General features: G+C 48.8%; 1 protein-coding gene across 2 annotated transcripts in view; it reads left to right on the top strand.

The window, feature by feature from the left end:
- DHX35 (DEAH-box helicase 35) overlaps window positions 1-26,699 on the top strand; it is a 62,580-nt gene extending 35,881 nt beyond the window's left edge. For both annotated transcript variants that reach the window (XM_047852579.1, XM_047852578.1), the window contains 10 exons: window positions 3,070-3,194; window positions 5,915-5,969; window positions 9,139-9,234; window positions 11,069-11,163; window positions 13,071-13,148; window positions 14,891-15,020; window positions 17,176-17,257; window positions 19,115-19,186; window positions 21,833-21,944; window positions 25,472-26,699. In XM_047852579.1, the coding sequence (XP_047708535.1) occupies window positions 3,070-3,194; window positions 5,915-5,969; window positions 9,139-9,234; window positions 11,069-11,163; window positions 13,071-13,148; window positions 14,891-15,020; window positions 17,176-17,257; window positions 19,115-19,186; window positions 21,833-21,944; window positions 25,472-25,516 (890 nt within the window). In that variant the 3' untranslated portion in view covers window positions 25,517-26,699. The remainder of the gene's footprint in view (window positions 1-3,069; window positions 3,195-5,914; window positions 5,970-9,138; window positions 9,235-11,068; window positions 11,164-13,070; window positions 13,149-14,890; window positions 15,021-17,175; window positions 17,258-19,114; window positions 19,187-21,832; window positions 21,945-25,471) is intronic.
- The last annotated feature ends 935 nt before the right edge of the window (window positions 26,700-27,634 follow it).

Here is a 27,634-nt window from a genome sequence, read left to right as displayed (position 1 = left end):
GCACGAAGGAGAGGTTGGAGAGGAGAGCACTGAGCCTGAAAGGATCTGGAAAGTTAGGAGAAGAGAAAGTTCCAAGATACTTGAAAATAAATGTATTGAGGTGGAATTCATATTACATAAAATTAAGCATTTTAAATCGAACGGTTCAGTGGGATTTGTTACATTTATAGTGTGCCCCACTGACTCTGTCTGATGTCCGAATATGTCCATCGCTCCATACCCATCAAGCACTTTCTTCTCATTCCTCCCTGCCTGCTGGCAACCACCAGTCTGTTCTGTCTCAGTGGATATTTCTGTGCGGGATATTTCATATAAAAGGGGTCATACGATATTGACCTTTTGTGTCTGGCTTCTTTCAGTTTAGCATAATGAATGCTAAATGTTTTCTGGGTTCATCTCTGTTGTATTCATACTTCATTCTTCTTCTTTTTTTTTTTTAATTTTTATTTATTTTTGAGAGAGAGAGAGAGAGAGAGAGAGGGAGAGCGCACGCGCATAAGTGGGAGAGGGGCAGAGAGAGAGGGAGACAAAGAATCCGAAGCAGGCTCCAGGCTCTGAGCTGACAGCTCAGTGTGGGGCTTGAACTTACAAACCGTGAGATCGTGACCTGAGCTGAAGTTGGACCCTTAACTGACTGAGCCACCCAGGCGCCCCAGCACTTCCCTCTTTTTTGATGGCTGAATAATATTCCATTGGATGGATATATCACAGTTTGTTTATCCATTCATCAGTTGATTATTTCTGCCTTTTGGCTTTTGTGAATAGTTGCTGCTATGAAAATGTGTGTTTTGAGTACCTGTTTTTAATTCTTTTGGACATAAACCTGGGAGTGGAATTGTGGGGTCATATGATAATTCTATGTTGAACTTTTTGAGGAACTCTTGTTATTTTTAAAGAAGAAATGGCCCGCATTATCTCGTGCTCCAAAGAAGTGAAATCGTAGAATGCGGACTGAAGATAGGCAGGTAGATTTGGTTGAAAGGTCACTGACTTCCTTAGCAGGAACAGTTTCAGTGGAGTGGGGTTGGGTAGGGTTCACCCGACAGAAATGGGGTGCGTTAGCATCCAGCCTCTAGGCTTTTTTGGCTAACCGGCTTCCAGATGCGAGCTTTCACAGAATGTAGCCCCGAGCAGAGTGCTCTCTGCTGAGACCCTTCACTGTTTCCCAGAGCCCTCCAGAACTTGCCCTCACTTATGTTCTGCCACGACCCACGTACCCTGCTCTGCCCTGCATCCGAGCTGAACCGTGCTCTTCCCGAACATACCTTCTGTCTGTCCACACCCATTTCTCATACTTTTGATACCTTCCTTGGGTTGTTTCCTCTGCCCGGCAGATCCCCCTTATCCTTCAGATCCTTTCTCAAGTGGCAGCTTCCTCATGAAGTGACCTCAGATGCTTCCTCTAATGACCGTGCTTCCTCCTTCCCTGAGCCTCCATTTTCCTTCAGGAGGACCATTCACTGGGACCCAGCCTTGGAGTTTACTGTTTCCGGTCTCGGTGCCAGCCCTTTCATATCAATGAAGCGTCTCACAGCTGCTCCCGCAGCTCCTGGCCCACGGCCTTGTGTAGTCGAGTCCTCAGTGGAATTTGATTGAGTGTCCTTGAACTCTTGGGAAGCACTGCTTCCTGAGAGTGGTATCTCAGCAGGGCTGTCTCGTATCTGATAACTTTGCTCTCCCTTGGCCAGCAGTGTGCTTGGAAAATGTGGTTATCCTACCAAAAGCTGTCCCCAAATACTCTTGAAACCCAGAGGGAGGATCCCATTTGGAACTTCCCGTTGTCGCCTGTTATTCTGAACCTTCCAGCTAGACCTGTGCATTTGGCAATCTGCATCCATCAGTCCTCAGAATATTGGTTGTTTCTGAAAACATTTTTGAAGTTCTTCAGGGATAGTGCTGTTTCTTCATGATACCTTTTGTTGTTTTCTTTCCTTAGTTAACCAAAACCTTATGATCTGCATGGAGGTTGGGTGAGCCTTGTGTTAAAGAGGGTGTGCATAGTTAAAATGTAGACTGATTAGAGGGATTTGTGGGTGGAGCATGCTGTGTATAATCCAGAAGCTTACTGAATATATACAGAAGTGATTTAATCCCTTCCTCCCTCTTTTTCCTCCACCCTGTTTGTCAGGCTTTTATTAAAAGGCCTCCCAAAGTCTCTTCCTCACTACCCCTCTCCTGTGGCCTCCCATCTTGGCATCACCTTGTGGTGCTTTTTCCTGTCGGTCACCTTTTGTCCCTGATGGGGCGTGTCAGCATTCCTTGATCTGTTTGGGGCAGCATCAGATTCTGAGTGTGACGCATGCCTGGCCCGTTGGTTTTAAAAGATAGATTTGGACGATTTTTGCCCTTTGTAAGATTTGGTCATTTGCTCTATTGTGGTTACCGTTTTGGTGATTTGCATTGAGATTGTTCTTGGCTGATATGTACAGTTCTTGCTTTCTAGACTTGATGCAGCCCAGGCAGAGGGTAATGGTGCCTGGGCACCAGTAGGGATTCAGCAAGTACTTGTTGCTTTGATTAATGTTTTACTGGCAAAAAGCACATTAAAAAAGGCTCTTAAAGTAAAAGGACAGACTTTTATAAAGATACTCTCTCTCTCTCAAAAATAAGAAAGAGGGAGGGGGTCTCCTGGGTGGCTCAGTCGGTTAAGCATCCAACTTTGGCTCAGGTCAGGATCTCACGGTTTGTGAGTTTGAGCCCCGCATCGGACTCTGCTGTCAGCACAGAGCCTGCTTCGGATCCTCTGTCCCTCTCTCTCCCTCTGCCCCTCCCCAACTCGTGTTCACACATTCTCTCTCTCTCTCTCTCCCTCTCCCCCCCTCCCTCCCTCTCCCCCTTTCTCTCTCTTTCAATAAAAGGTATATTGTTTATAAAGATATAAACAGCTAAGGTATTTTTATATAGAGTGGTCTTTTCTAAATGTGAAACAACTTTGTTGTGTGACATCCTAGGCATCCGATCCTAGAATCTTAAAGCCTCTTGTCAGAGACGAAAACCTGTGCCTTGGGCACAACGATTGCATTTGACTGTGGCATTTGACCCCAAACAGTTCTGATTTCCTATCCTCAGAGGAAGCCTTTGACAAGCTGCCTCAATGCACTGTCCCTGAGATGCAGCGTAGCAACTTGGCACCTGTCATCCTCCAGCTGAAAGCACTAGGGATCGACAACGTCCTCAGGTTCCACTTCATGTCGGTAAGTCCTGCTCTCTGTCTGCATGCCCACTGGTGAATGTCAGGACATCAGATAGAGCAGAGCACGTCACTTTTCTTTTTTATTTCCACTTAGCTCATGTGTCGTGTGTCACTTTGCACCAGGCCCTCGCAGGGTATGGGGGAGTGGAGGCAGACAGCAGACGCAACGTCCTGTACTTGTCTGCCGGGGGGGAGACAAGTAACTGATTGCAGTGCGTGGGCCCGGTGCTCTGAGAGACCAAGGAAGGCCCCCACCCTGGTTAGTCGTGTGTGAAGTGAGACCTGAAAGGCAAGAAGGATCTCAGCACGTGGGAGGGGCGGGAGAGCCAGGACAGCCAGCGTGTGTGGGCCTGCGTGAGGGAGCTTGACAGCTGGGGGAGAGCTGCAGGGACGTCCTTGTGGCCGATCTCATTCCGGATTATTTCCTGAGACAGGTTTCCAGGAGTGAAATTATTGCGTCCAACGGCCATAGCCATTTTGTACATCCTTGACGTGTGGCCAGATTGCTTTTAAATGCTTGAAGTCTGGTATTGCACGATGCCCACTCGTGGTGCCTTCATCACGCCGTTTTGTTTTCTGGTAGAGCTTTGCTGATTGCATTGGTGGCAGGGAGGGAGGAAGGAAAAATAGCTGTACCTTAATATTTGATTTCTTAAAAGACAGTTAAAAAAAATTTATTGTCCGCTCTATATTTCTTCCAAATCGTTAAGGCGTTTCTCTGTTAGAATTAGTGTCTGTGGTGATTTTTAGGAGTCCTTTAATAAAGACATTAACCTTTGTCTGTTGCATTTCTTGGAAATGGTTTTTCCAGTTATTTGTATTTTACTCTTTTTTTTAATTTGTTTCTTAAATGTGCAGACATTATAAATATTTCCACAGTCAAGTCTTTCTGTCTTTGTCTCTATGATTTGTTTTGTCGTTCCCTTGCTTATGACACACTTCCCCGTATCTAGGTCAGTTAATAAACATTCAGTCATGTTTTCTTCCTGAATTTTTATGATTTGAAGACTTGAATTTTAACTCTGTTCTGCCCCGACTGCATTGTTGTGTGACAAGCCTGGGTTCCCGGATGATAAAGTCCCTGATGGCATATGCATGTCATGATGAACTAGGTGAATGAAGGAATAGAAAACGTCAGCCTGTGTCCAAAGAAAACAATTGTGTGTTCACCATAAATATGGAAAAAACGCACGCTTTGATTACTGGTGTGTGCAAGAAGTTATAAAGAAAAGATAACAGTACATGCAAATTAGAAGCTTAAGAAGAACCTCACATCTAGGATGAAAGGAATATGTATTATGGCAGAAATGACCTATCAGCACTTGAGAAAGTGCAAAGAGTTTTCAGGCGTCCTTTGGAACTTGTGAGCTACCTGCTGGGGAAGGAGCCGAAGGAAAGGAGGCAGCAGAGTGCGTGGACAGTGGAAGCTTACCCATGCTTCTGTGGGAGACAGATATGTGCGGACTGAAAGAGCTATAAGGCACCGCTTTACGTTAGTTAAATGATCCCATGAAGCAAAATGGTAAAATCCAAAGCTGGCACGGTTTGGGACGGCAGTTATATTCTCCCGTTTGAGCCCCTGAGGGCTCTCCGACATTATCTAAGGAGCCGTAGAAATGCCTGGTATTTCTTCTCAGGGAAATTTCTCCTGAAAAAATAATTCAGAAGAAGAAAAAGCACTTCGGTGTATGATCATGTTTATAGTATCATTGTGTATCAAATTTTTAAGTAGAATAATGAAAATCATAAACTTGTGGACAGTTGAAGAATGAGGAACATACGTATAAATTCATCTTTGTTGATTTCCCTCTGGTTGTTTTCTCCTGAAACTGTGTTGTTCTTTTTTTTTTTTTTTTTTTTTTTTAACAATTGAAATCACAGGGTACATGTAACTTTGTATATTTAGCAGTGTTAATTATGTAGCAAAGAACTGGAAACAAGTCAGTTGCGCAGGACTAAGACAATTGCTTACTTTACAGAGTATGACCTTGTTGGAATATTATGCAGCCATCCAAATAATCACGGTGAAGTTTCTATGGGTGAAAAAACACAAAATCATACAGTGAGAAAAACAAACTAAAATTATACATAAGCAGTCCTTCCAGCTATCTTAAAACATAGTGTTCACATACGGTCCCAAATCAGATGAGGCCAGAGAGAAATACTAGGTGTGTGTGGTTAGGTGAAAATACTAGGGACGTGATTTGGATTCAGAGAATCAGACTGAAGGTCACAATAGCAGCTTTGCTTAACTTCAGATTGCCTCGCATTCTCTGTTGTTTTCAGCAATTCAGATCCCACCTCTGTCATTTGCCCTCTGTAGGCAAGGCCTGGAGCCGGGCTCTGGGTGGTCCGGGGTCGGCCACCGGGGCTGCTGGAATGGAAGGTGGAGACTATGAAGTAAAAACATCAGAAATGTCCGATGGGAGTGGAGAAAAACAGGGAGGTTGTTCAAGATAGGGAGCCATCACTCCTGATGGAGGGGAGAGTGGGGAGCGCTTCAAGGGGCAATGTTTAATCAAGCTGAGGTTGAAGACCGATTAGCACTAAGGATGCTGAGGAGAGAAAGGACACCTCAGGGGGCGCTGACATGAATAGAGGCCCGGAGGCCGGGAAGTATGGGGCACGTAAGAGGGAAGAGTGGCTTTGAGCAGGAAATAGTCACATTTTGTGTCTGGTACCCGAAAAAATTAACTTAGGAGGATTTTTATGTTTTTACAGCCCCCTCCAGCACAGTCGATGGTTCAAGCATTGGAGTTACTCTATGCTCTGGGAGGTATGCCTGTCTCATCCGTGTTCTGTAATCTGTTTACTAATAGATGATATTAGGTAGGTTGTATTCACACTAGGGCTCTTGGTGTCTTTAGGAGTGGGATTGGTTCTCCCCACATATACAATCCTTTTAATAACCCTTAAGCTTTATTGAAATAAAAAAGGTGGGATCATAATTAATAGATGAAGTCCACTTATGACAATGAATACCTAAAGCATGTCAGTACATCAGAAGCTATTAGTAACCATCATTGGAGCCACACTCCTGAAAGACATCTAGAAGATTGCCTACCAGTATTTCAGGTGTTACCTCTCCAGACCTTTTTCTCAGTCCCTCCACTGCATCCTGAAATCTCAGGCTCACTATTGTCTCCCTCTTCCCCATCATTCCATTCTTGGAGTTCCCCGTGGAGAATTGGGTTGATGACCAGCCTGTGGAATTCTTTGGGGGCAAGGAAACACCAGGTTATCGAGAAACCTCTATTCTCTTCGTTTAAAAATGTAGTGTTGGAGCCCGAATGGCTCAGTTGGTTAAGCTCTTCGTCTCGGCTCAGGTCTTGATCTCAGGGTCGTGAGTTCAAGCCCCATGTTGGGCTCTGCGCTGGATGGGAAGCCTGCTTTAAAAAAATTAATGAAAAATAAATAAATAAAAAGGTAGTGTTTATCTTAAGATAGAGAAAACTGTAGCCTGAATTCATCTGTTCAGGAAGTACCTATCTTTTCTATGAATGTTGCCCCAAGTGAGCATAATGTCTGGTGTGGTAGTGAGTTTCAGTAGAGGTTTTGTCCTTTGAGATTGTTTTGTTTTTAACATCTTTATTGAAGTATAATTCACATACTGTGGAATTTACCCATTTAAAATGTCCAGTTCTGTGGTTTTAGTATATTCACAGGGTTGTGCAGCCATCACCCCACGTTTAGAACATTTGGAACAGTTTTATCACCTAAGAAAGAAACCCTGTACCCGCTCGTGCTCACTCCCACTCCCTGTCCCCTCCTCCTCGCAACCGTCCTAGGCAACTGCTAATCGAATCTCTGTCTCTGTAGATTTGCCTGTTCTGGACATTTCACAGAAGTGGAGTCACATATATGTGGTCTTTTGCGATTGGCTTCTTTCATTCAGCACGATGTTTTCACGGTTCGTGTATGTTGTAGTGTGTGTTGATAATTCATTCCCTTTTACGGCTGAATAACAGCATCGTGTGGGTTGGATATACCAGATAGTATCCTTATCCACTGAGCAGTGGATTTGGGTTGTTTCCCCTTTTTGGCTAATACAAATAATGCTGCTGTAAACATTTGTGTGCTAGTTTTTGGTGGACATTCCTACCGGCTGTGTATGAAGATTCCACTTGCTTCACATAACATTCGAGCAAGTTGCCAACACCTGTTAGCTGTGTTTTGTGTTATAGTCATCCTCGTGGATATGAAGTGGTATCTTGTGGTTTTGATTTGCATTTCCCTAGTGACTAATGACGTTAAGCACTTTTTCCTGTGCTTATTGGCCATTCGTAGAACTTTGGAGAAATGTCCATTCAAATCCTTTGCCCATTTTCCCTTGGGTTGTTGTCTTTTTATTATTGAGTTGGAGGAGTTCTTTATGTATTCTGGGTATACGTTTCTTATCAGATCTGTGATTTGTAAATACTTCTCCCACTCAGTGGGTTAGCTTTTCACTTTTCTTGATGGTATCATTGGTAATACAAAAGCTTTAAGTTTTCACGCAGTTCAGTATACGTATTTCTAATTCTGTTGCTTGTGCTTTTGGTGTGTTAACCTAAGAAACCATTGCCCGACCCATGGGCATGGGTATCTCTTGGGTTTTCTTTGAAAGGTTTTTATAGTTTCTAGCTCTTACATTTAGTACATCTGTGACCCCCCCCTTTTTTTTTAATGTTTATTTATTTTTTTGAGAGAGATAGCGCAAGCCGGGGAGGGGCAGAGAGAGGGGAGGACAGAGGATCTGAAGTCGGCTCCGTGCTGACAGCAGAGAGCCCGATGCGGGGCTCGAACTCACCAACTGCGAGATCGTGACCTGAGCAGAACAACCGACTGAGCCACTGCGGTGACCCTGTGATCCGTTTATGGGTTAATTTTTTTGTATGGGGTCCATCTGTATCCATTACCTTTATGATACTTCTCTGGGAAGGAATAGCCAATGACTGATTTAAAAGATCGTCGGTGATTTAAAAGGCCTTCGGGTTGGTCTTCCTCGCGTCAGCCCAGGGAGAGTGTGAGCTGGAGCGGGTTTCCATCCCTTGTTCTCAGGCGTGTAGTAGGAACCCGAGAGTCGGCTTTCCTGGGATGGTCTGTAACGAGTATAAGGGAACACTGACTACATAGTTTTTCATTTGGCTTGATTTTCCTCCAGTCCAACAGAATGGAAGTTAAAGTTATTTTCTCTTTCTTCACCTCCCTGAATAAGCTGGAGAAGGCAGGGGGAACCACCTGACTTAATTAACAGTTACCAGCCGAATTACCACCTTTCAAGAGATGATTACATGGGAACAGAAGAGAAATTGCCTTTTCTGTCTTAACTCTGAGCTCTGCAGCTCACTCTCTCTCTGGGCCGGCACACCTCGGGAACAGTCTAAACGGTAGTAAAATAAAAGTCACCGTCTCAGGAATCCAGTCCCTGTATATTGGCTAGTGGTGAAGAGGCAAGGAGGGATGCGGGGAACTGGGACCCGCCCAATTCAGTAGACTGCCCAGGAGGCAGTTGGATAAACACTTCCGGCGCTGGCATCCAAGAGAGATGTGGGCAAGTGTTCAGCTTCGGAGGCGCTGGCCTTGTACTGGCCCTCTTACCGCGGGAGGAACAGAGGGTGCAGGATGCCATTCTGGGACATCTGCACTTGAAAAGAGCAGGCTCTGGGGTGGGTGAGGGGAGCGGGAAGGAGGGGAGGCTGCAGGGCCCTTTCCTTGTAATTCAGTCCTTGAATAGAAGCTGTTAGAAGTCTCCCTTTTTCAAAATTGGGTATTCAGGAGCCCAGAGGGGATCTTTTCTTCTTTTACTGTAACAGCCCCCCCCGGTGTCAGATGGAGTTCGGTAGCATGATTCATCCTTTGGGTATCTTTTTTAGCATATATTGCCTTTTATTCTCTCGATAACTACATCTTCCAACACAATGGTACGTGCCTTCTGATTTTCCTTGTTGTTCTTCTTCTGGCAGGTCTGGACAAAGACTGTCGCCTCACTGAACCGCTCGGCATGAGAATAGCCGAGTTTCCTTTGAATCCCATGTTTGCAAAAATGCTGCTTGAATCAGGTAGGTGGAGATGGACAGTTCTCATTGATTTTGTCACCAACTTCTTCGACTTTTGTGCACCCTGGGGAAGAGGGCACGGAATCTTCTGAGGAGCGAAGGAGCTTTCCCATAATGCTGTGTGATGTGGGGCCTGTTGTTAACCTGGGATTCAGTGTCCGTCATCATTAATTCGGCAAAAACTTTTGTTTCTTTTCTGGGAGCCTAGACCTAACACCTGACCTGTTTAAAAAAAAAAAAAAAAAAAAAAGAACAAAAACAGGGAAGTTTTTTTCCTTTTTTTTTTCATTATGGTAAAAAATGCATAAAATTTACCATTTTAACCATTTTTAAGTGTGCAGTTTTGAGGCATTGAGTACGTTCACATTGTTGCTCAGCCCCTATCACATTCCGCTTCCAGACCTGCCAGAAGAAGTTTTTCATCTTTTCAGACCGAAACTCTGTACCCCTTAAATACCAACTCCCTATTCCCTCCCCTCCAGCCCCTGCAACCACCTTTCTCCTCTCTGTCTCTATGAATTTGACTATTCTGGGAACCTCACTTCCGTGGAACCCTACAGCGTCCGTCCTTCTGTGACTGATTTAGTTCACTTGATGTACTGTCTTCCAAGGTTCATTCATGTTGTAGCATCTGTCAGAATGTCCTCCTTCAAGGCTGAATAATATTCCATTGTGTGTATGTACCATTCATCTGCAGAGGGACACTTAGATGGCTTCCACCTTTTGGCTGTTGTGAATAGTGCTGCTGTGAACACGGGCACGCGAGCGTCTGTTTGAGTCCCTGCTTTCACTTTTTTGGGGTATATACTTTACAGTGGAATTGCTGGGCCATCCAGTAACTCTGTAATTTTTTTGAGGAGGCACCATACCGTTTTCCCCAGAGGCTCCACCGTTTTGTATTCCCTCTCCCAGCACACGAGGGCCCCAACTTCTCTGACGCCTTCAGATTTTTGTGAGATTATGAGTTGAGTTCATAAGTCAGAGATCTTCTCATTGTACGTCAGAATCTTCTGGAGACTATAGTTTATGTGTTTCTCCCCCCAGCCACCACCCCTGGTGGGAAAGGAAGTAAGAATTTTTTCTTGCCTTTGGCTAGCTTGTGTACTCTCTAGGAATTTGCAAAGCTGTATTTCAGACTAAGCCAGACTAAGCATGGTGGGAGTTAGCTATACTTGTGTTTAGGAGTGCCCGGATGACCTCGGGCTTACACTGAGAAGCGGGACTCTTAAGTTTGGGGTGGCGGGGGGCATATCAGTCGTGAGGTAGGGAGCTGTGGGAAGGGGGCCGGGCAGTGCAGTTTGCTCTCACTGTCCAGTGCCCTGAGGCATTGATTGCCACAGACCCAGTTTCCAGGGCAGGGTGCTGCCCTGGTCTACGTGTGCCTTGAGCTTGCCAGATGGGGTGGGCCCTAGCGAGAGGGAGGCCACCCCAGAGGAGGGTACAGGAGGAGAGAAATCACAGAGGGGACACAGCCCACACACTCCCTGCTGCCCCTCTGTTCCCTCTTGGGTTTTGGCCAGGATCCTCTGTCCACATGGGAGTAGGGAACCGGTGTGGAGCGGACCTGCCCCGAGTGATGCGGCCCCCTGCCCTCCCGCCCCCGTCAGCTGCCGAGCCCGGAGGCTATGCTTTCTCAGAATCCTCCCAGGCCTGCGTTCACCAGGGCCACATATGGGGACGTTACGTTCAGCAGGGGAAAGTGTTCCTGTGGTAATCAGACGATTTACAAATGTATGACTTTGGTGACACTGTGGTGTAAGGAAAATAACAAGATGTCTTTCACTTCTCAACGACACAATATGTGTTTGAAATCAAACGTGCTTTTTTTGTTTTATAGGAAATTTTGGCTGTTCTCAGGAAATTCTAAGCATTGCAGCCATGATGCAAATCCAGAATATCTTTGTGGTCCCCTCAAACCAGAAGTCTCAGGCAGTAAGTTCAGCCTTTTCCCCAAGCCATTCCTACCTAAGTCTTTATTCTGGGCTTTCCCTGTTGAAAGGACCCGGGAGCCACCGATGACAGGGCTGTGCAGATGGAGTCTGTGTGCATCCTCAGTGTTTGCCTGACATTGTGCCTCATTCCGTCGTATCTTCGTAAACCTGGAAGGTAGACACCGTCCTCACCATTTTTAGAGGTGGAGGCCCAGAAAGGTTAGGTAACAACTCGTCTGTGATTGCACAGCCATGGGGCAGTTGCCTTTCACAGTCCAGAGACCCAGGTCTTACCTGTGTCCCGCTGACTTCCCCATAAGGGAGACGGGCCTTCAGGCTGCTCCGGGACAAGCTGGGTGGCACACACTAGTGACATAATGAGTCGTGCCTAGGCACAGCAGGCTGCTTTTGGTGGAGGGGCGCTCCGAGCCCAGGAGGCGGCAGGACCCCCCGCCTGAGGCCCCGGCACCAGACAGCACTGCAGGAGTGGGTGCTGGGGAGACTGGAGAAGTCAGCCCCTGGGGGTGAGGCGGGCCAGGTGAGGTTGGGATGGTTCCTGCGGGAAGAGGCCGAGAAGCGGCCGCCCTGCACACACGGGAACTCAGCTTGGGTGTGTGCCGGGGAGGAGAGACTTTCTTACGGGCTGGTGTCCCCTTCCCTGACAGTCGTGTCATATGTTGCAAAGTTTGCCTGTCCCTGTGCCTGGTGGTTATGTCCATTTCCTCCATTGTTTTTTTGTTTGTTTGTTTGCTTTTCTATTATCTTTTTTTTCCTTTTTTTCTTTTTATTTATTTTTTTAATGTTAATTTCAAAGGACAGAGAGACAGAGCGTGAGCAGGGGAGGGGCAGAGAGAGGGAGACACAGAATCCCAAGCAGGCTCCAGGCTCTGAGCTGTCAGGATAGAGCCCGATGCGGGGCTCAAACCCACAGACCACGAGATCATGACCTGAGCTGAAGTCGGATGCTTAACCGACTGAGCCACCCAGGCTCAGGCTCCCCTGTTTGCTTTTCTGTTAATCTAACGCTCCTCCTTCAGAACAGGCAGACTCATTTCCAAGGTGAGGAACCTGAGGTCCTGACCGCCATATGTCTGAAATGGCAGCACGTCCCCGTGGCCGTGCACCCCCTCCGCGGCCCTGCTCTCCTCCAACGCTTCTTACCACCTGCTCTACTATATGTTTGGCTCGTTAACCTGTTGGGTTTTTGCTCCCACCCCTGTTTTATTCACTGTTACATTCCAAGTGCTTAGAACAGTGCCTGACCTCTGGTCATGCTCAGGAAATACCAGTTAATGAAGGAATGGATGGAAGGCAGGCGGGTAGGTAGGTCGGTTAATTATGTGGTATTTGAGGCAAGGAGAAAATTGTGCCGATAAGTGTATTTGCGAACTCAAATCTGTATCGTACGTGCTGCTTGAACTCCCGGGAGCAGGGTGGTGTTGCCCAGGAGGTAACAGAAAGGAAAATTGAGAGATGGGGTCTGAAAGGATCGTGCAGCTGGTGATAGCCCACGAATACAGTGTCTACCACGCGCCAGACAGCTGCCCCCGCCCAGCCCCCTAGAATTTACGCTCTACTGGGGGCTGGAGGGGTTCTTCTGGAAGAGGTGGTGTTGACTGCACAGAGGAGGAGAGAGACGAGAACGTTGACATCTGTCTGACATCTGTGGCCGGTGTTACAGTAAATCACCTTAATCCTACAACAGTCTCGATGGGTTTGATGCCCTGATTTGACAGATGAGGAAGTTGAGGAAGAGAAAGGTTACGTCACTAGGCAGGTTTTCAGGGAAGGCAGAGCTAGCGTCGGTGCAGGCCAGGTCTTTCTGACTACGCAGGCCATGAGCTGCTCACCGCGTGATGTTAGCTCCCGGTACAGGAGGCTCACAGGAGTCAATTCTGTTCTTTCCAGATGCGAGTGCACCGAAAATTTGCTGTGGAGGAGGGTGATCATCTCACTATGCTCAACGTGTATGAAGCGTTTATCAAAGTAAGCAGAGCTCCCACCCGAAAGGCCCCTCCACCCCACTCGAGGTGAGCTAGGAGTGGGGAGTCCAGAGGTTCAGTTTATAAAGGAATGACCGAGAGACCTCCTATCTTCCTATTAGATTATTGCCAGGACTTCTGATCCATGGGCGGGGCCCCTGCCAGAGTCCGTGGTGCGCTTTTGCCTGGAAGAACGCACGAGTCGCCCTGGCTTTCCCCTGCCTAGAGACGTGGCCGGCCGGCCGTGCCCCTCCAGGGCCCGCGCTCTCCCTACCGCCTCACACCCGCCAGTGATGCTGGTTCGCACTAGCCGGCATCTGAATACCAAGCCCTGTTCTATTTTCTGCCAAATAAGCGAGGCCCTGAGTGGCATCTCCAGAGCTGTCTCTGGGCGTGTGAGATGGCGTGACAGGCCGTGGGAGGGGCGTGTGGTGAGGACCCGTGTCTGTTCACACGCCGTACCCATATTTAGCCGTAGGTACTGTTCATTTTTATTGTGTTTTTCTGGAATATTCTTAACATTTTGTAAAACTCAGCAAATAATGCGGCTTGAAATTGTCACTAAAAACCGCTGAAAAGCTGTCCTGACAGCTCTAAAGCTGATGAAAACCATAAGAAACCTCTTATGTATAGGAATGGGTGGGAGGGGGAAATTAGATGCTTCAGGTTTTCAGTATCTTGTATCATTTTCTTTTTAAAAAAATTTTTTTTTTCAACATTTATTTATTTTTGGGACAGAGAGAGACAGGGCATGAATGGGGGAGGGGCAGAGAGAGAGGGAGACACAGAATCGGAAACAGGCTCCAGGCTCTGAGCCATCAGCCCAGAGCCTGACGCGGGGCTCGAACTCGCGGACCGCGAGATCGTGACCTGGCTGAAGTCTGACGCTTAACCGACTGCGCCACCCAGGCGCCCCCCTTGTATCATTTTCTTAAATACTTTCTTAGAAGAGGAGAAGTACTGAATTTTTATTTTGCCAGGGATCTAAGGGAGATTATTCAGTTAATGAACAGTCTTCAGAAAAGCCCCATCTCTTAACTGAGATCACGAATTAGGAGTTACTTCAGTTAGAATTCGTTTGTACCGGCACAGCATGCCGTCTGCAGTCTGAGGCTCCCTCCTCCAGGGGAGGGCGGGCACAGGTCTACACCACCGTTGTGCGGAGTTGCCTCCGAAAGTCTGTGAATTACATCTTCTTACGTGAAACATCGTCCTTTCTGGCTTACGGCATAATTTCAGACATAACATGCCCACGGCAGTAACTCAGTGTAAGACATAATGATCACGCTTAGGAATGTAGAATAAAATTAAGCACTGTTGATAGAAAAATCATACTTTGGGGATAAATAATAATAACTTGCACATTATTTCTAGATTGGCAAGTGCTGCTCACCTGTAGTCTTGCAGATTGATAAACTCGGAGAAAGTTGACTTACAAAGTTAATTGACAAAGACCCACAGGGAAGTGGTTCTTTCTGATAATTCGCCACCCGGGTGGGTATTTCAGATAGGAAACAACTGCTTGTCAGCACGTTCTCCTTTGCCCTTAAGCACAGGGACTGAGCTGGAAGAGCAGTCACACGGTGCACGGTGGTCAGCGCCCGTTTAGGGAGGTGGGGTCGAAAGGGGCCCATCGGCACCGGAAGCTCTTGTCCCCATGAGGAAGCGGTGCGCCTCGCAGCTTAGCCGTGGTCGAGAACTTGTCTGTGTGTCTCTCACTCACCCTCTGTCTCGGTCACCCTGCAGCACAATAAAAACTCTCAGTGGTGCCAGGAGCATTTCCTGAATTACAAGGGTCTTGTCAGAGCTGCGACAGTGCGCGAGCAGTTGAAGAAGCTTCTTGTCAAGTTTCAAGTGCCCAAGAAATCTAGCGAAGGTAAGAGCAGGCCACCTCGCCCGGGGACGCCCCCTTCTCTGCTGCTCACTCACACCCCTGGACATGCCGGTGTGGTGCTGATGTGCGGCACCGGGCTCACAGGCATGTGTCGGTGAAAGGCTGAGCGTGTAAAAGTAGCCTGTTTTTTCTAAGAAGGTCCATTTTTATTTCTGAGGGTTATTCTTTTTTTTTTTTTTTTTTTAAGTTTATTTATTTGTTTTGAGAGAGAGAGAGAGAGAGAGAGAGGGAGAGAACATGAACGGGGGAGGGGCAGAGAGAGAGGGAAAGAGAGAGAATCCCAAGCAGGCTCCGCACTTGTCACACTCAGGGCTTGAACCCACAAACCGTGAAATCATTACCTGAGCTGAAACCAAGAGCCGCCTGAAGTTAGTTGATCTAGCGCCTGTCACTTAGCAGACAGAGGACAGCCTTACTTCTACATCTGTGTTTCCTAACCTGTTTTTCATTATCAACCCCTCGGTCAGGAGAAAAGTTACATTAAATTAAAACTCTTCCTGGTGGCGCCTGGGTGGCTCAGTCGGTTGGGTGTCCGACTTCGGCCCAGGTCATGATCTCACAGTTCGTGAGTTTGAGCCCCACATCGGGCTCTGTGCTGACAGCTTGGAGCCTGGAGCCTGCTTCAAGTTCTGTGTCTCCCTCTCTCTCTCTGCCCCTCCCCAGCTCCTGCTCACACTCTGTCTCTGTCAAAAATAAACAAACTTAAAAAAAAAAATTTTTTTTTTTTAAATAAAATAAAATTCTTCCTAACGAGAGAAGTTAAATACGAAGGAGAATAAGATTCTGTAAGGTAGGGTTGAGCCTTGGTGGGCCATAGCCATTGTAATATCTAAGATTTTCCCCCTTCCCTGCCCCCAAGAGCCCATTTTCATCCCTTTGGAAGTGACGTCACCCTAATAATGATAAGAGTGTATGGTCTACATAGAAATTTCTTTTGGGCAGCAGTTGGAGAGAAGAGACTGAATCTTGGGTCAGATTGTGGTTAGAAATGTCGATTTGAGATTTATCAGTTCTGTGCTGAGGAACAATAGAGAAAATCATGGAAACACAGTAAATTACACATTTGAAACTTCTAGATGTTAAAGAAAATGCAAATAATGAAAATATTTTCAGCAGATCTAAGAGGTAAAAAATTAAAAAGCTTATCATAGAATGAGTTCCTTTAACATGCTCCAAAAAAACGCTAGTTTCCAAGTTGATAAATGGGCACAAGAACAGAAAACTCACAAAAGAAGAACTACGGATAGTAATTGATAAACATACAATAAAAGAAGGGGTGCCTTTTTGCCAAAACATTGCCGGTAAGAATGCAGTGAAACTGACATTGTTCTGCACCGTTGATGGCTCTGTAAATTATACCACCTTTTGGGAACTTATTTACGGACATACTGTATTTCATTGGCTCTAAGATGCCGTCATTTGTAAGGCATGCTGTTATTTTATGTACCACTAAGAAAGAAAAAAGTACTGTCACTTATAATTACAAAATGCTGTCCTGATTTCAGTGAGTTAAAGGGGAAAAAAAGAGTGAACCTTAGAATGAATGAAATACCATATGTCATAAGCCACCTCCGTGACCTTATGCTTTGCATAATAATTTGGAATGCGTCCCGTGGATATCATCTCGTAAATGGTCAGGCTGTATCCTTGGAAGATGATCACTGTAGCGATACAGATACAATCAAAATGGAACATTTGAAAACTTGCAAAGAATTACGTGCAGTAGCTCATAACCACAGAAATAACGTTGTGTCCTACGGAAGAAACGTTATTCGCACAAGATTGTCTCCTAAAAAGGAGTTTTTGGTCACTGGCCAGCCTGTGGTGTGCTCTCTTGGGTTCTGGTGCCCAGACTTGGTTGGGTCATCCTGTGGCCTAGGAAGGTTGGGGCATCCCAAGTTAAAGGGACAGTTCAGCGTGCTTCCCTCAACAGCCAGTTGTGGGCGGGTGGGGCCTCCATGGATACTGCCAGGGCAGGCATCCAGCACCGGGAGGCACGGGGCTGGGGCTGGTTCAGGACGGGGTTTCAAGGAGGCTCGAAACAGCCTTGGGCGGAGCCTCACAGCCCAGGCCTGAGCGCGCAGAGTATAGGGCAGGCCGGGGGCTCACGCGTCACTCTGTTTGCCACCTTGTACAGGTGATCCGGATCCCGTCCTGAGGTGCCTTGTTTCGGGATTCTTTGCCAATGCAGCAAGGTTTCATTCCACCGGAGCTTATAGGTAACTGGTACCTTGCAAAGTCATTTGTTAAAGGAGAAATCTTAAAAATGACCCAGCCCCCTTAGAAAGCTGACGTGCCGGGAAAGTACAGAAATTAAGTTAAATAAGTTGTCTTTATCTGCCTGCTTCCAGAGGTCAGTTGAGATTAACTACATAGCTTTAAGCATAATATCTTAACTTCACGGAAATAATTAAATATTTAGCCCATCCATATGTTGTAGAAGGATGATAATTACAAGCCTGGAGGCTGGAAATGTTTCCATTCTAATAACAGAATAATACAACCAGAAGGGACTATTAGAGACTGTCTTTCCAGGAGAAGCTCCCTTGGCCGTCGGCACTTGGTCTCTAGCGATCTGGGGGACCGAGACCCCGGCCTGCCCTGATGTGCCGTAACTTTGGTCTGTGGGTGTTGGCAGGTGTTTCTTCCGGCGCTGGATCTGCCTGTTGCCCCGGATCACATCCCGTTGCTTGCAGTTCCCCTTTCTGGGCAGAAAATCACTGGTCACCGACACCCTCCTAATAACCTCAGAACCTCGGCCCTTCTGCTCCAGAACTTCACCGGAGCCTGTTCAAAGTGCATCTGTTCTTTCAAACGGGAGCAATCCAAAGGCTTTCTCTCCGACTTTTCTTTGCATTTCCTCCTCATACTATTTTGTCATTATCCTTCTTCCCTCAGAAAATACTCTGTTCCCATTCCCTGGGGGGAGGTCAGCCACGATGTTCCCTCCCACACACCGGGCTTTGTGAGCGAGCCCAGAGTTGCTCTGAGCTCTGGCAGCCAGGTCTCTTACATCTGCTTTCCTAGTAGCTGACTGAGCCCCTGCCCTTGACATTTACCTCTGGTATGTTCTATACCAGTTCCATACTGGTATGGCCAAGTTTTCTAGCCCGTGATCAGTGTCCTGATTCTGTTGCCCGTCATGATGAGCTCCCCCTCCCGGCACTGAGTTGTCCATGTTGGAGGCAACTCTGGGGAGGCCTGTGAGCTTCTCCAGTGAGGCCTGTCATTTTGTTGTCATTTTGATTGTCCCACCTGCCTCAAGGGTATTAATAAGCAATTTCTACCAGTATTGAAAAAATTCTTGCACTGGAGTCCTCAACTAAGGGCTTCATAACAGGGTTTAGTGGTCAGTCAGTTCCTCTGAGACAAAAGTTCAGTGTCAGTGAGCTCAGGCCACCTGGTGGCACAGCCAGGACCCCAGCATGTTGGTTTATTACAGATCTGGAGAGGAGCTCACCCATGGTGCTCGAACTGCTTGCCTGGCACCCACAGAAACACTCCATAATTAGGGTTTGGGTGGCAGCATTCTAACGTGTTCATGCTCTCTTGTGATCGGATCTTACTGTTGTGTTTCTGTCGTTATTTTTTTAGTTAAATTGAATCAAATCCGAGTTGGAATTTGAAATACTGTCTCAGAGAAATGGATGGTCCCATACTTAACCTTCTTCTTCCCCTATTTTTATGTCCCCCATGGTCTTTATCTTTACTGCTTTGTGGAATAGAAAAGTTTATAGAGGTAACCATGTATGTTATTTCTCTCCCTGAGGAGATTGTTGTGAAAAAGAACGTGTGTAAGATGAACATAAACGTGGGCAGAGCAGTATGATTCTCATGTTTTTCCCCGAATGGCCACATGCTGTTTTTTTCTCCTCTTCCCTTTTTTGCGTGATTTCTTCCTGACTTCCGGGGGGCAGTGGGCAAGGGGTCAGTCAGGGCTCTAGAGAAGATACAGAGAACAATCGGCCGAGTCAAGTATGATCTGCATACATTTGTTGATAATATGAACCATCTGTGGGAGAGTCCTGCTGTAAGTATTTCAAACTGACTTCCGATTACATTCTTCTGTTCGCAAGGACTATCCGTGACGACCATGAATTACATATCCACCCTGCCTCGGTCCTCTACGCAGAGAAGCCGCCTCGCTGGTGAGCACCCCCCTACTCCTTAGCCTAGTAACGGCTCAGAAGGCCAGGCCTGGTTCCCGTTCACCCCTGGGCCCCCGGGCCTGGCACTGTGCCAGGAGTACACATTTGTTGACTTTGTTTTGCTGAGTCGTCCACAGGATTCTGCCCTGTCACAGATTTCCTTATGCAAATGGTGATGTTCCTCTGCTCATTCGTGGACTCAGCAAATGTTCATTTTCACCCACAGACTAGATGCCAAACCCTGCACTGGGCACAGCAGTGTGGAGGCGAATTTGGGTTCTGGGCCACAGGCCTGAGCATCCAGCACCTCAGGACAAGGGCCCGGGGGAGGGGTAGAAAGCACGGAGGTTGGCACCTCATGTGCCAGGGAGAGTGACGGCCGGTTTCGTGGAGGAATCGACATTTGCTCTGGGGCCTGCAGATAGGAGTTGTTGGGCAGAAAAGGATGAGAAGGGAATACAGACTGAGGAAGCAAAGTCATGGGAACGTGAAAGAACCCCCTTTCTGAGAAGTGGGGAGTCATCGGGGCGGCCTGCCCCAAAGTGGTCTGGGAGGCGGTGCGAGTCTGCGACGTGTCTGGAGGAAGAGACACACGCTCGAGTTAAAAGGAGGCAGTTAGACTTTTTTTTTTTAACGTGTATTTATTTTTGAGAGAGAGGCAGCGTGTGAGCAGAGGAGGGGCAGAGAGAGAGGGAGACACAGGATCCGAAGCAGGCTCTAGGCTCCGAGCTGGCAGCGCAGAGCCCGACGCGGGGCTCAAACCCACGAACCGTGAGATCGTGACCTGAGCCGAAGTCGGATGCTTAACCGACTGAGCCATCTAGGCGCTTCACGTTTAGGTTAAGTTTTTGTCTGCCCAATTTAATAATAGAGAACTGGAGCCTACCTTTCGTATGTCTTTTTCAAATCTCATTTTTCTAGTAATTCATTTGTATTGTGTTTTACAAAAATATTTCTCTCCCAACGGATGGGAAAATTTTACAATAACAGCTGGTTCTTCACCACAGCTAGGTGGAGAAGCCTAGGCAAGAGCGTGCCATGTGTGGAGAGGGGAGAGGGGATCACGGCAGGAGAAAGTAGAGGGTAAGAAGGCCCATTGTAAGGTACTTGGCACCCCAGAGTAGTGGTTTCCAAAGTCTCATCTCCAGGTAAGCATCCGATTCACCTGGAAGCCTGTTAGAAAGGAAGATTTTCAGGCCTTGCCCAGCCTTTCTGAATCAGAAGCTGGGGCGGGGGGGGGGGGGAGGGTGTCCAGCAGCCAGTTTTAACAAGCCCTCCAGGTGATCTGATGAGGGGTCAAGTTTGAGATCCTATCCCCAAGACCAAGGAATCAGACTCTGTCCTGTAACCAGTGCAGGTCCAAAAGCTGCTGAGCCAGCACAGGGCTTGGTCAGTCAGTTCGGGGTTTAGAGTTGTTACCCGAAGTCGAGGCGCCAGGGTGGCTCAGATGATTGGGCATCTGACTTGGTCTCACGTCATGATCTTGCAGTTCGTGGGTTCAAGCCCCACATCGGGTTGTCTGCTGTCAGCATAGGGCCTACTTCAGATCTTCTCTTTGTCTCTCTCTTGCTCGCTCGCTCTCTCAAAAATAAACAAACATTAAAAAAAATTTTTTTTTTAATGGATTAAAATACTCTGTCCATTAGCGTGCAGGATGAGTTGAAGAGGGAAGCGAATCTCCGTTCTAGATCCTTCCCCAAGGGTCTGCTGACTTCGGGATGACTAATTTGGGAGTTGCTTAATTTGGGAGACTTCTTTTTCCTGCTTCATTCCCAAGGAGCCCTGAAGGGCAAAGGGAGCGTGGCTGAATAGGGCCCGTCCTGAGGCAGCCCCGTAACCTTAGGGTGGCCGAGGAAGCACCCCTCCCCTCCTGCTTCTGCAGACGGCCCCCCTTCACTGGATCCGCCCTTCAACAGCCGATTATTTGCCGGCTTCAAAGGGCGCACGGTGGCAGTGTGGCTGGGTGATTATAGTTGTTAGGGGAGCCCTGAATCAGCAGTTCGGGTGCTCAGAAACGGTATCTTATCTAAAAATGCATTCTAAAATCTGGGGATTTGAAGTGATCTTCTTGGCTCTTGGTGTCTTTTACCTCAGCCTCAGGCCAACCCACCCCCCCCACCTCCTTTTTTCTCTTAAGTAGAGGTGTAATTTATGTACAGTGAGCTCATTGGCACCTGTGCACACCCATGTAAGCCACACTCCAAATAGGATGGAGAATGTTTTCATCTCTAAGAACCTCCCTGTGTCTCTTTACAGTTAATTTCCATCCCCTTCAGAATCAGGTAGGTCTTTGCTTCTATTTCTACATCTTCTGATAGAGTCAGGTGTTCTGTTGAGAGTTCTGTAAATGCAGACCTGGAATCCGGAAAGGTCCTGTGCTGATAACAGATGCTCAGACATGAGTCTGAGCAGACTTGATGTGTCGGACAACAGTCATGTCAGACCGAGTCTCACCTGTAAAGTGGACGCACTTACCCACCCCTCGGGTCATGAGGCGCGAGCGAGCAGCGCGGACGCGTCTGTGTGTGGTCTCTGGTGCACGTGATGGGTCCCTGGTAAACGGGAGGGAACCCGCCGTCTCTGATTGCCGTGGTGCTTGATTTTCATTGTAAGACACAGGAAATCCATGTTTTCTGCTGGTTGCAGGGTCATCTACAATGAAGTCATACAGACCTCCAAGTACTACATGAGGGACGTGACCGCCATTGAGTCTGCTTGGCTGTTGGAGCTGGCTCCGCACTTCTATCAACAAGGAACGGTAGGGGTGAATAGAGACCGTCCCTCAAAACCACCCGTTAGCTGCCTCTCCATATGTTGAAGTACAGATCGGTGCTCCGCGCCCGTTTAGTGCCCTGAGTTTGTTCCCCCTCAAAAGTGCATGGGGTGAAAAGGTCACTACCATATCTCTGCCCCATCCTGGGTAAAAGCACTGTACCATTTGCTCATCGTGAAGTGCACTTAGAGGTATTTCCTTAGAAATAATCCCTCCAACCTAAAAGACAACAAAGAGAACGTATCTTCAGCTCTTCCTCTCCCCCTCTGCTTTTTTTCTTCGAAAAATTATATCACACTTTGGACCATGTTCACAAGGAGTGGCACAAATATTCTCTGGTGGAGATTGCCTCACAAAGAACACAAACAGGTGTGCGAGCTTAAACCCGGCGTGGTTCACACAGTGGTGGGTGATGCTGAGCGCTGGCATTACCGTGAACGTCTGTCCTTCTTCCCTGCCAGGCCCACGCGCAGGGCCCGCAGGGTGGTGAGCCTTGCAGAGGGGACCCATGGTGCTGTTTTCTTTATTTTCACCAAAAAACGGTCTGTTTGTCGGGCGAGGGGGGAAGGCCATACATTCTTCTAATAAGATCTTTAATTGAGTGGTGGTTCTGTCTGGAAGGCTGGCGTGAAAACAGGTAAACCAGCGTCCACAAACTTCCGTTGACTCATGCTGTTTGGTCTGCGTCCTGTATTTCACTGGATGGTTCAGCGTAATCACACGTCGTGCAGTTATCGGAATGGTTAGAGTGAAGTCCGCCATCTTGCTGGTGGTTTTCTGTCGTCTGAATTAGTTTGGTTTTGTTTTTCGTTTTCTCTTTTTTCCTGCCTTGCTATCTGTTGCCCAGTGCCCAAAGACAGTTGCTTCGGATACTTTTTCAGTTTTACCACTGTGTGCCCCAGAAAGGAAAGTCCAAAACCTGTTATGTCATCAGGGTTGTAACCAGACTGCAGTGTCCTCAACCCAAAACTTGGATTGACGGGCGCATCTAAAAATGGGGAGATTTCACGATGAATATGGATTTCAAGTTTCTCTCGAAATGTTAAGTCTGCCGGCACTGGGCCCGCATGACCCGTCGGCAGCAATCAGCAGGGGTGAGGAGCGGCTGCGCGCTGTGACTGTCACTGTCCCAGGGCCGCAGTCCTGCTTCACTTGTGTATTAATTCACTTGCTCAACTCTGGGACACATTTGAGTTGTGGCCCCATAAATGGAAAGCTCTTCTCATCCCTTCCCCTCCAGCAATGTCAGGGGACATTGTTCTTCCAGAACTTTCTTACACTATTTAAATCTTATCCAGTCAAAGGAAAACTATCTCAAGCCTGTATAGTTCTTCACATGTCCTCATACGGATACTTCAGCTGGGAACGAGATCAGCCGCAGGCACTGATCAGAATTCAGAGTGTGTTGCCCGTGCTGGGTCCGGCTGGCAAGAACACACCTGGAGTGAGGGAGTGTCTGCCCCTGAGAACCTTTCGGGTGGGAAACAGCAGAGTTCCGAGGTCCAGGAGACGTGGGCAGAGCCGCCGGCTGGGAGCTGAGAGCGACACGCTAGGGAAGGGCTGATTCAGGTCGTAGCGTGCGGGGGCTCGAGGGGAGAACCCGGAGCCGTCTTGGACTCGTTCTTTGAGGAGCAGGATTGACCTAGAGGCTGGGTCCTTTTCCCCCTCTCAACTCAGAACCACAGTTGGAGCCCAGCAGGTTAAAGGGCAGAGAGCCCCCAGGAGTTTGAAGACAATGACAATCGCAGGTTTCTGCACTGGCCTCTTCTCTCCAGATGCCTGTGGTCCACTCATCAGTCCGTTCAGATCACTGCCTGCGATCGGAGTATCTTTAGAGATGCCTGGGCCTCTACAGGTCATCCGGTGCCACACCTTCACTGTACAGGCAAAGGCCCTGAAACCCCCCAAGAACCTCGGTCCCTTCTTACCCAGACGGTTCAGAGGTCCTTCTGTATGAACTTGCCTGGAATGAACGGACTTCTCCAGGAGCCCCGCAGGTCCCAGTGGCTGCCCATGTGTGGTGGATGCTCCTTCGTGGAACACAGCGCCCTGCGCCCCCCCCCCCCCCCCACCTGTGATCCCCGGCTCTATTCCTGGCACCTGTGGTGACTTTCCATCGCTGTTGTCTTCAGAGTGTCACTCTCACCCTGTGTAGGGGCCTGAAATGGTCCAGAGTCGGCTGTGTTCATACTCAGCATTCTTGTCGGAAAAGAGCACCAAAAATGGTCCCACAGGCGTGATGACGTCATCCTCACCCCCAAGCTAAGGGCTGTGAGCGTCTCATGTTAGTTGGAGGGGTCACACTGGGTAAAGTGCGAGGAGGAGAGAAATGATTCCCAGCTGGAGGCAGCAGGGTGACCCGTTCAGAGATTCGCCTTCTTGTCCTTAAATTGTATGTCCTGATTCTCAGAGATGCCCTTGGGATCTAGGAAGAACCCTAACCAGGGCCTTTGCAAGAGCCCGTATGGGTCCTTTCTCCAGCTTACGCGGTTAGGAGGAGACTTCTTGTGACTCCCTTAGACTTGTGTCCCACTCCGTCAACTGGTGCATCGTGCTCGGTGGTGTGTGGCGTCTTTTGCACCCCGCGCTCTTCCAGGGCCTGCAACTCCCCTTCAGCAGTGGCGCGGCCGCCTCCGCCCACGTGGGTGTGCGGCCATCGGGTGCTGGGCGTGAGCGTGCTGGGGACTGGTGGTCCGATTGGGAGTTGCTCGTGTGAAGGTCCCTTGGCTGCTTGTTTGTGACTGTCGAGGGGGTAACCAGGGATACCTCAGATGGTAAATAGAGGTCCTTTATCAAAAGCGTATGTTTACATACTCTGCCTTAAACGCATATTTCACAGTTTCCGGCACTTCTGACTTTACTTTAGAACATCAAGTCTGATGGAAACCCTAAATCTATCATCCGAAGCCCATGATGATGTCGTACATCGTACGTTGTACTGGTGGGGAGCAACGTTTCTGAAAGGAAGAAAAGGTGTCCTTTTCCTGTGTGCCTTTCCTGCACGCACACTTGCAAGGGGGTGCACGGGGGTCAGTGCCCCGAGCACACGCACTTGCACACGGAGATGCTTGGTGAAATGATGGATCTCCTTGTTCCTGAGGGGAGGAGGAATGGTTCCTCCATTTCCTGGTTCCTTGACCATTTGCAAGAAATTCCTGGAAACGTGAAGTGACCTGCAGCCTGAGCCCAGTCCCCTGAGCACGGAAGGTGTGGCTGCAGTGCTGTCCCAGGGGCTGGGGCAGAGGGGGAGCGTGTTCCATCGACACCTTCCCGCAGAGCCCTCGGTGAGCAGGCTCGGCCGTGGCGGGCTGGGCCTCGGGCTGCTGTGCCTTCCCAAAGCCGGTCCATCGCCTTTGTCCGTCACTTGGGCTTTTCCCCTCCAGACTGTTGCCCGAGGGGCATGGCGTCTGCTGAGAAGGTGTGAGCCAGAGGGTGGCTTTGGTTGTGTATGTGGGCGTTGTGAAGTCCGGTCTCTGAGCACCCCTAACTCTGGTGTTTCTTTTCTCTTGCAGCACCTGTCCCTGAAAGCCAAAAGGGCCAAGGTCCAGGACCAGTGAGCAGAGCTCAGCCGCAGGGGCCTCGGTGCCCTCTCCTCCACACTGTGGTCCCCCAGCCCTGGGTAGTGAGCAGGCCCCGGCTCACATGGAATCTTCCGCTGTCCTGCAGTGGGCCGCAGCCCGTCCGTTAGCTCCTTCCTTCCCGCTGCCCTCCACGTTTGCGTTCCTTGCTGGGATCCCGGGGGAGTCTGTGCATGAGCAGGCATCCCGCTGTGCCGCACCCAGGCCGAGTGGGGGTGGGAGGGCCGTGCTCTCTGCTCACTCAGCACCCTCGCTGACCCAGCATGCCATTTCCAGCAGGCACAGAGTTCTGGCCCAGCTTCCTGGGGAACCAGGAGGAAAGCTAGCCACCACAGGCAGAAGTGCTGTGCAGGGTGGATGAGGGTTGCTGGGCTGGCTTCGCTTTCCCTGGCGGGGCCACGGCTGTGCTGACCAACGAAGTCCGCTGCCAGGTGTGACAAGCATGCATCTACAAAGGGAGGAGACCGCACTGCAGTTTCTGCTGGAGTCACTGAGGCGCGTGTCTGGAAGGCACAGGGGCTCCCCAGGTGAGCAGCTTCTGTTCTCCCTCTGTGCCGTGTCCCTGTCTGTATGCGGCAGGAGATGCGCAAGGCTTGGTGATCGGCAGGCGGGACTCGTGCGCACTGTCCTTTGTTAGCAGAGAAGATTTCTCTCTCTCACAAGTGGGCTTAGCTTTCTGTCTGCGTACAACACCACGTCCTGATGCCATCAGCTGAGCACCGGTGAGCTCGTCAGCTCAAACCCCGTCGGGAACCCTCTGTCGCAGAAATTCACAACCGTTTAGAGGCTCTAAGCTTCTGTAGCTCAGGAATACAACTTGTATATTTGGTTTTTGTTTGCTTGGGTTCTGTGAGAACACCGGGGCAGTCCCTCCAGCAGGCCCTGGTCTCGGTGCTGCCCCGGGGCTTCTTTGCCGTGATGACGTTTGCGTTTCAGCACATGCCGATGCAGGTGTTTTTCCCCTTACTGTTTCAATGACCTTTATTTTAAAAACATGTAGCTTGAAAATTTATTTTTGTACCGATCTTAGTTTGGATGTGCCACTTTTGGCACCAAATATGTATGTCATTTTTATTTCCATTTTGTAAACATGTAAATAATAGTGATAACTTGTTAATAACAGTAAACCTTTCTACCTAAAGTAAACATGTTCCCTCCCGCCCATGGTACTCGTGGTCTGTATTTTAACGAGGGGCTGACATTCGCTAAGACACCTGATGATCTGGTGCACAGTAGCCTTTGAGGCCCCGTGGACACGGGAAGCCTCATAAAACGAGGTCGATGCAGCCATGTGCCCTCAGGAGCTCATTAGAGCAAACCATGAGATGTTGTTTAAATAAAGCGTGAAAGAGGTGCTAATTTTTGCCAGTTTCTGATTGGGATCATTCCGTAGAAAGGTCAGTAAGGTCTGAATTTAGGACCAGGGCTGATCGCAACAAACCGCTGTGTGAGGCGGGAGGAAGAAAAGGCACCAGATCCGAACCCTCTGGGGTGAGGCTGGGGATCCAGAATGGGAGAGTGAATAGGTAGTGGGGGTGGGGCAGTGCACAGACTGGTTGGAGCACGGCGTCACTGGCCACCTCTCCCTGGGTGTCACTGGCTCCGGACACATCTGCCCCTGTACCTCCGCCTCTCAGGGCAGCCCTCAGCAGGGCGGCTGTTACAGGCGGAGAGGGATCGTCACTGTCCGGGGCACAGCCACAAAGGCCCGACCTGGCTGAAGGCCCCCTTCCTGTGTATGAACAAGAATGTAGCCTGTCTGTCAGCCACGTCCCTGCCTGAAGGAGAAAGTGGGGACTGTGGCCCTCGTGGCCGCATTGCCTGGCACCCCAAGACTGTCCCCGTGTAGTTTCACGACAGCCAGTTCCCTGGGGCTCATCAGAGGTTTTCAGGTGTTTTTAGTGACGTTTCTACGGCACTGAGTGTCTCCCTTTGAAGGCAGGTGCTCAGGTGAGAGGGTGGAGGGGAGTTTGTGCTGGAAGCATCATAGAGGCGGTGGTGTCCTGTACCCCCGAGATGGAGTTTTCTTTGCTGGTGGCTCTTTTCCTGTCGCCGGTCTCCCCGAGGGTGCCGTCACAGGAGCCCTGGCCCAGCGCC

The sequence above is a fragment of the Prionailurus viverrinus genome, chromosome A3, assembly GCF_022837055.1.
Source record: "Prionailurus viverrinus isolate Anna chromosome A3, UM_Priviv_1.0, whole genome shotgun sequence".
NCBI classification, from domain to species: domain Eukaryota; kingdom Metazoa; phylum Chordata; class Mammalia; order Carnivora; family Felidae; genus Prionailurus; species Prionailurus viverrinus.
This window is presented reverse-complemented; position numbering and strand designations above follow the sequence as displayed.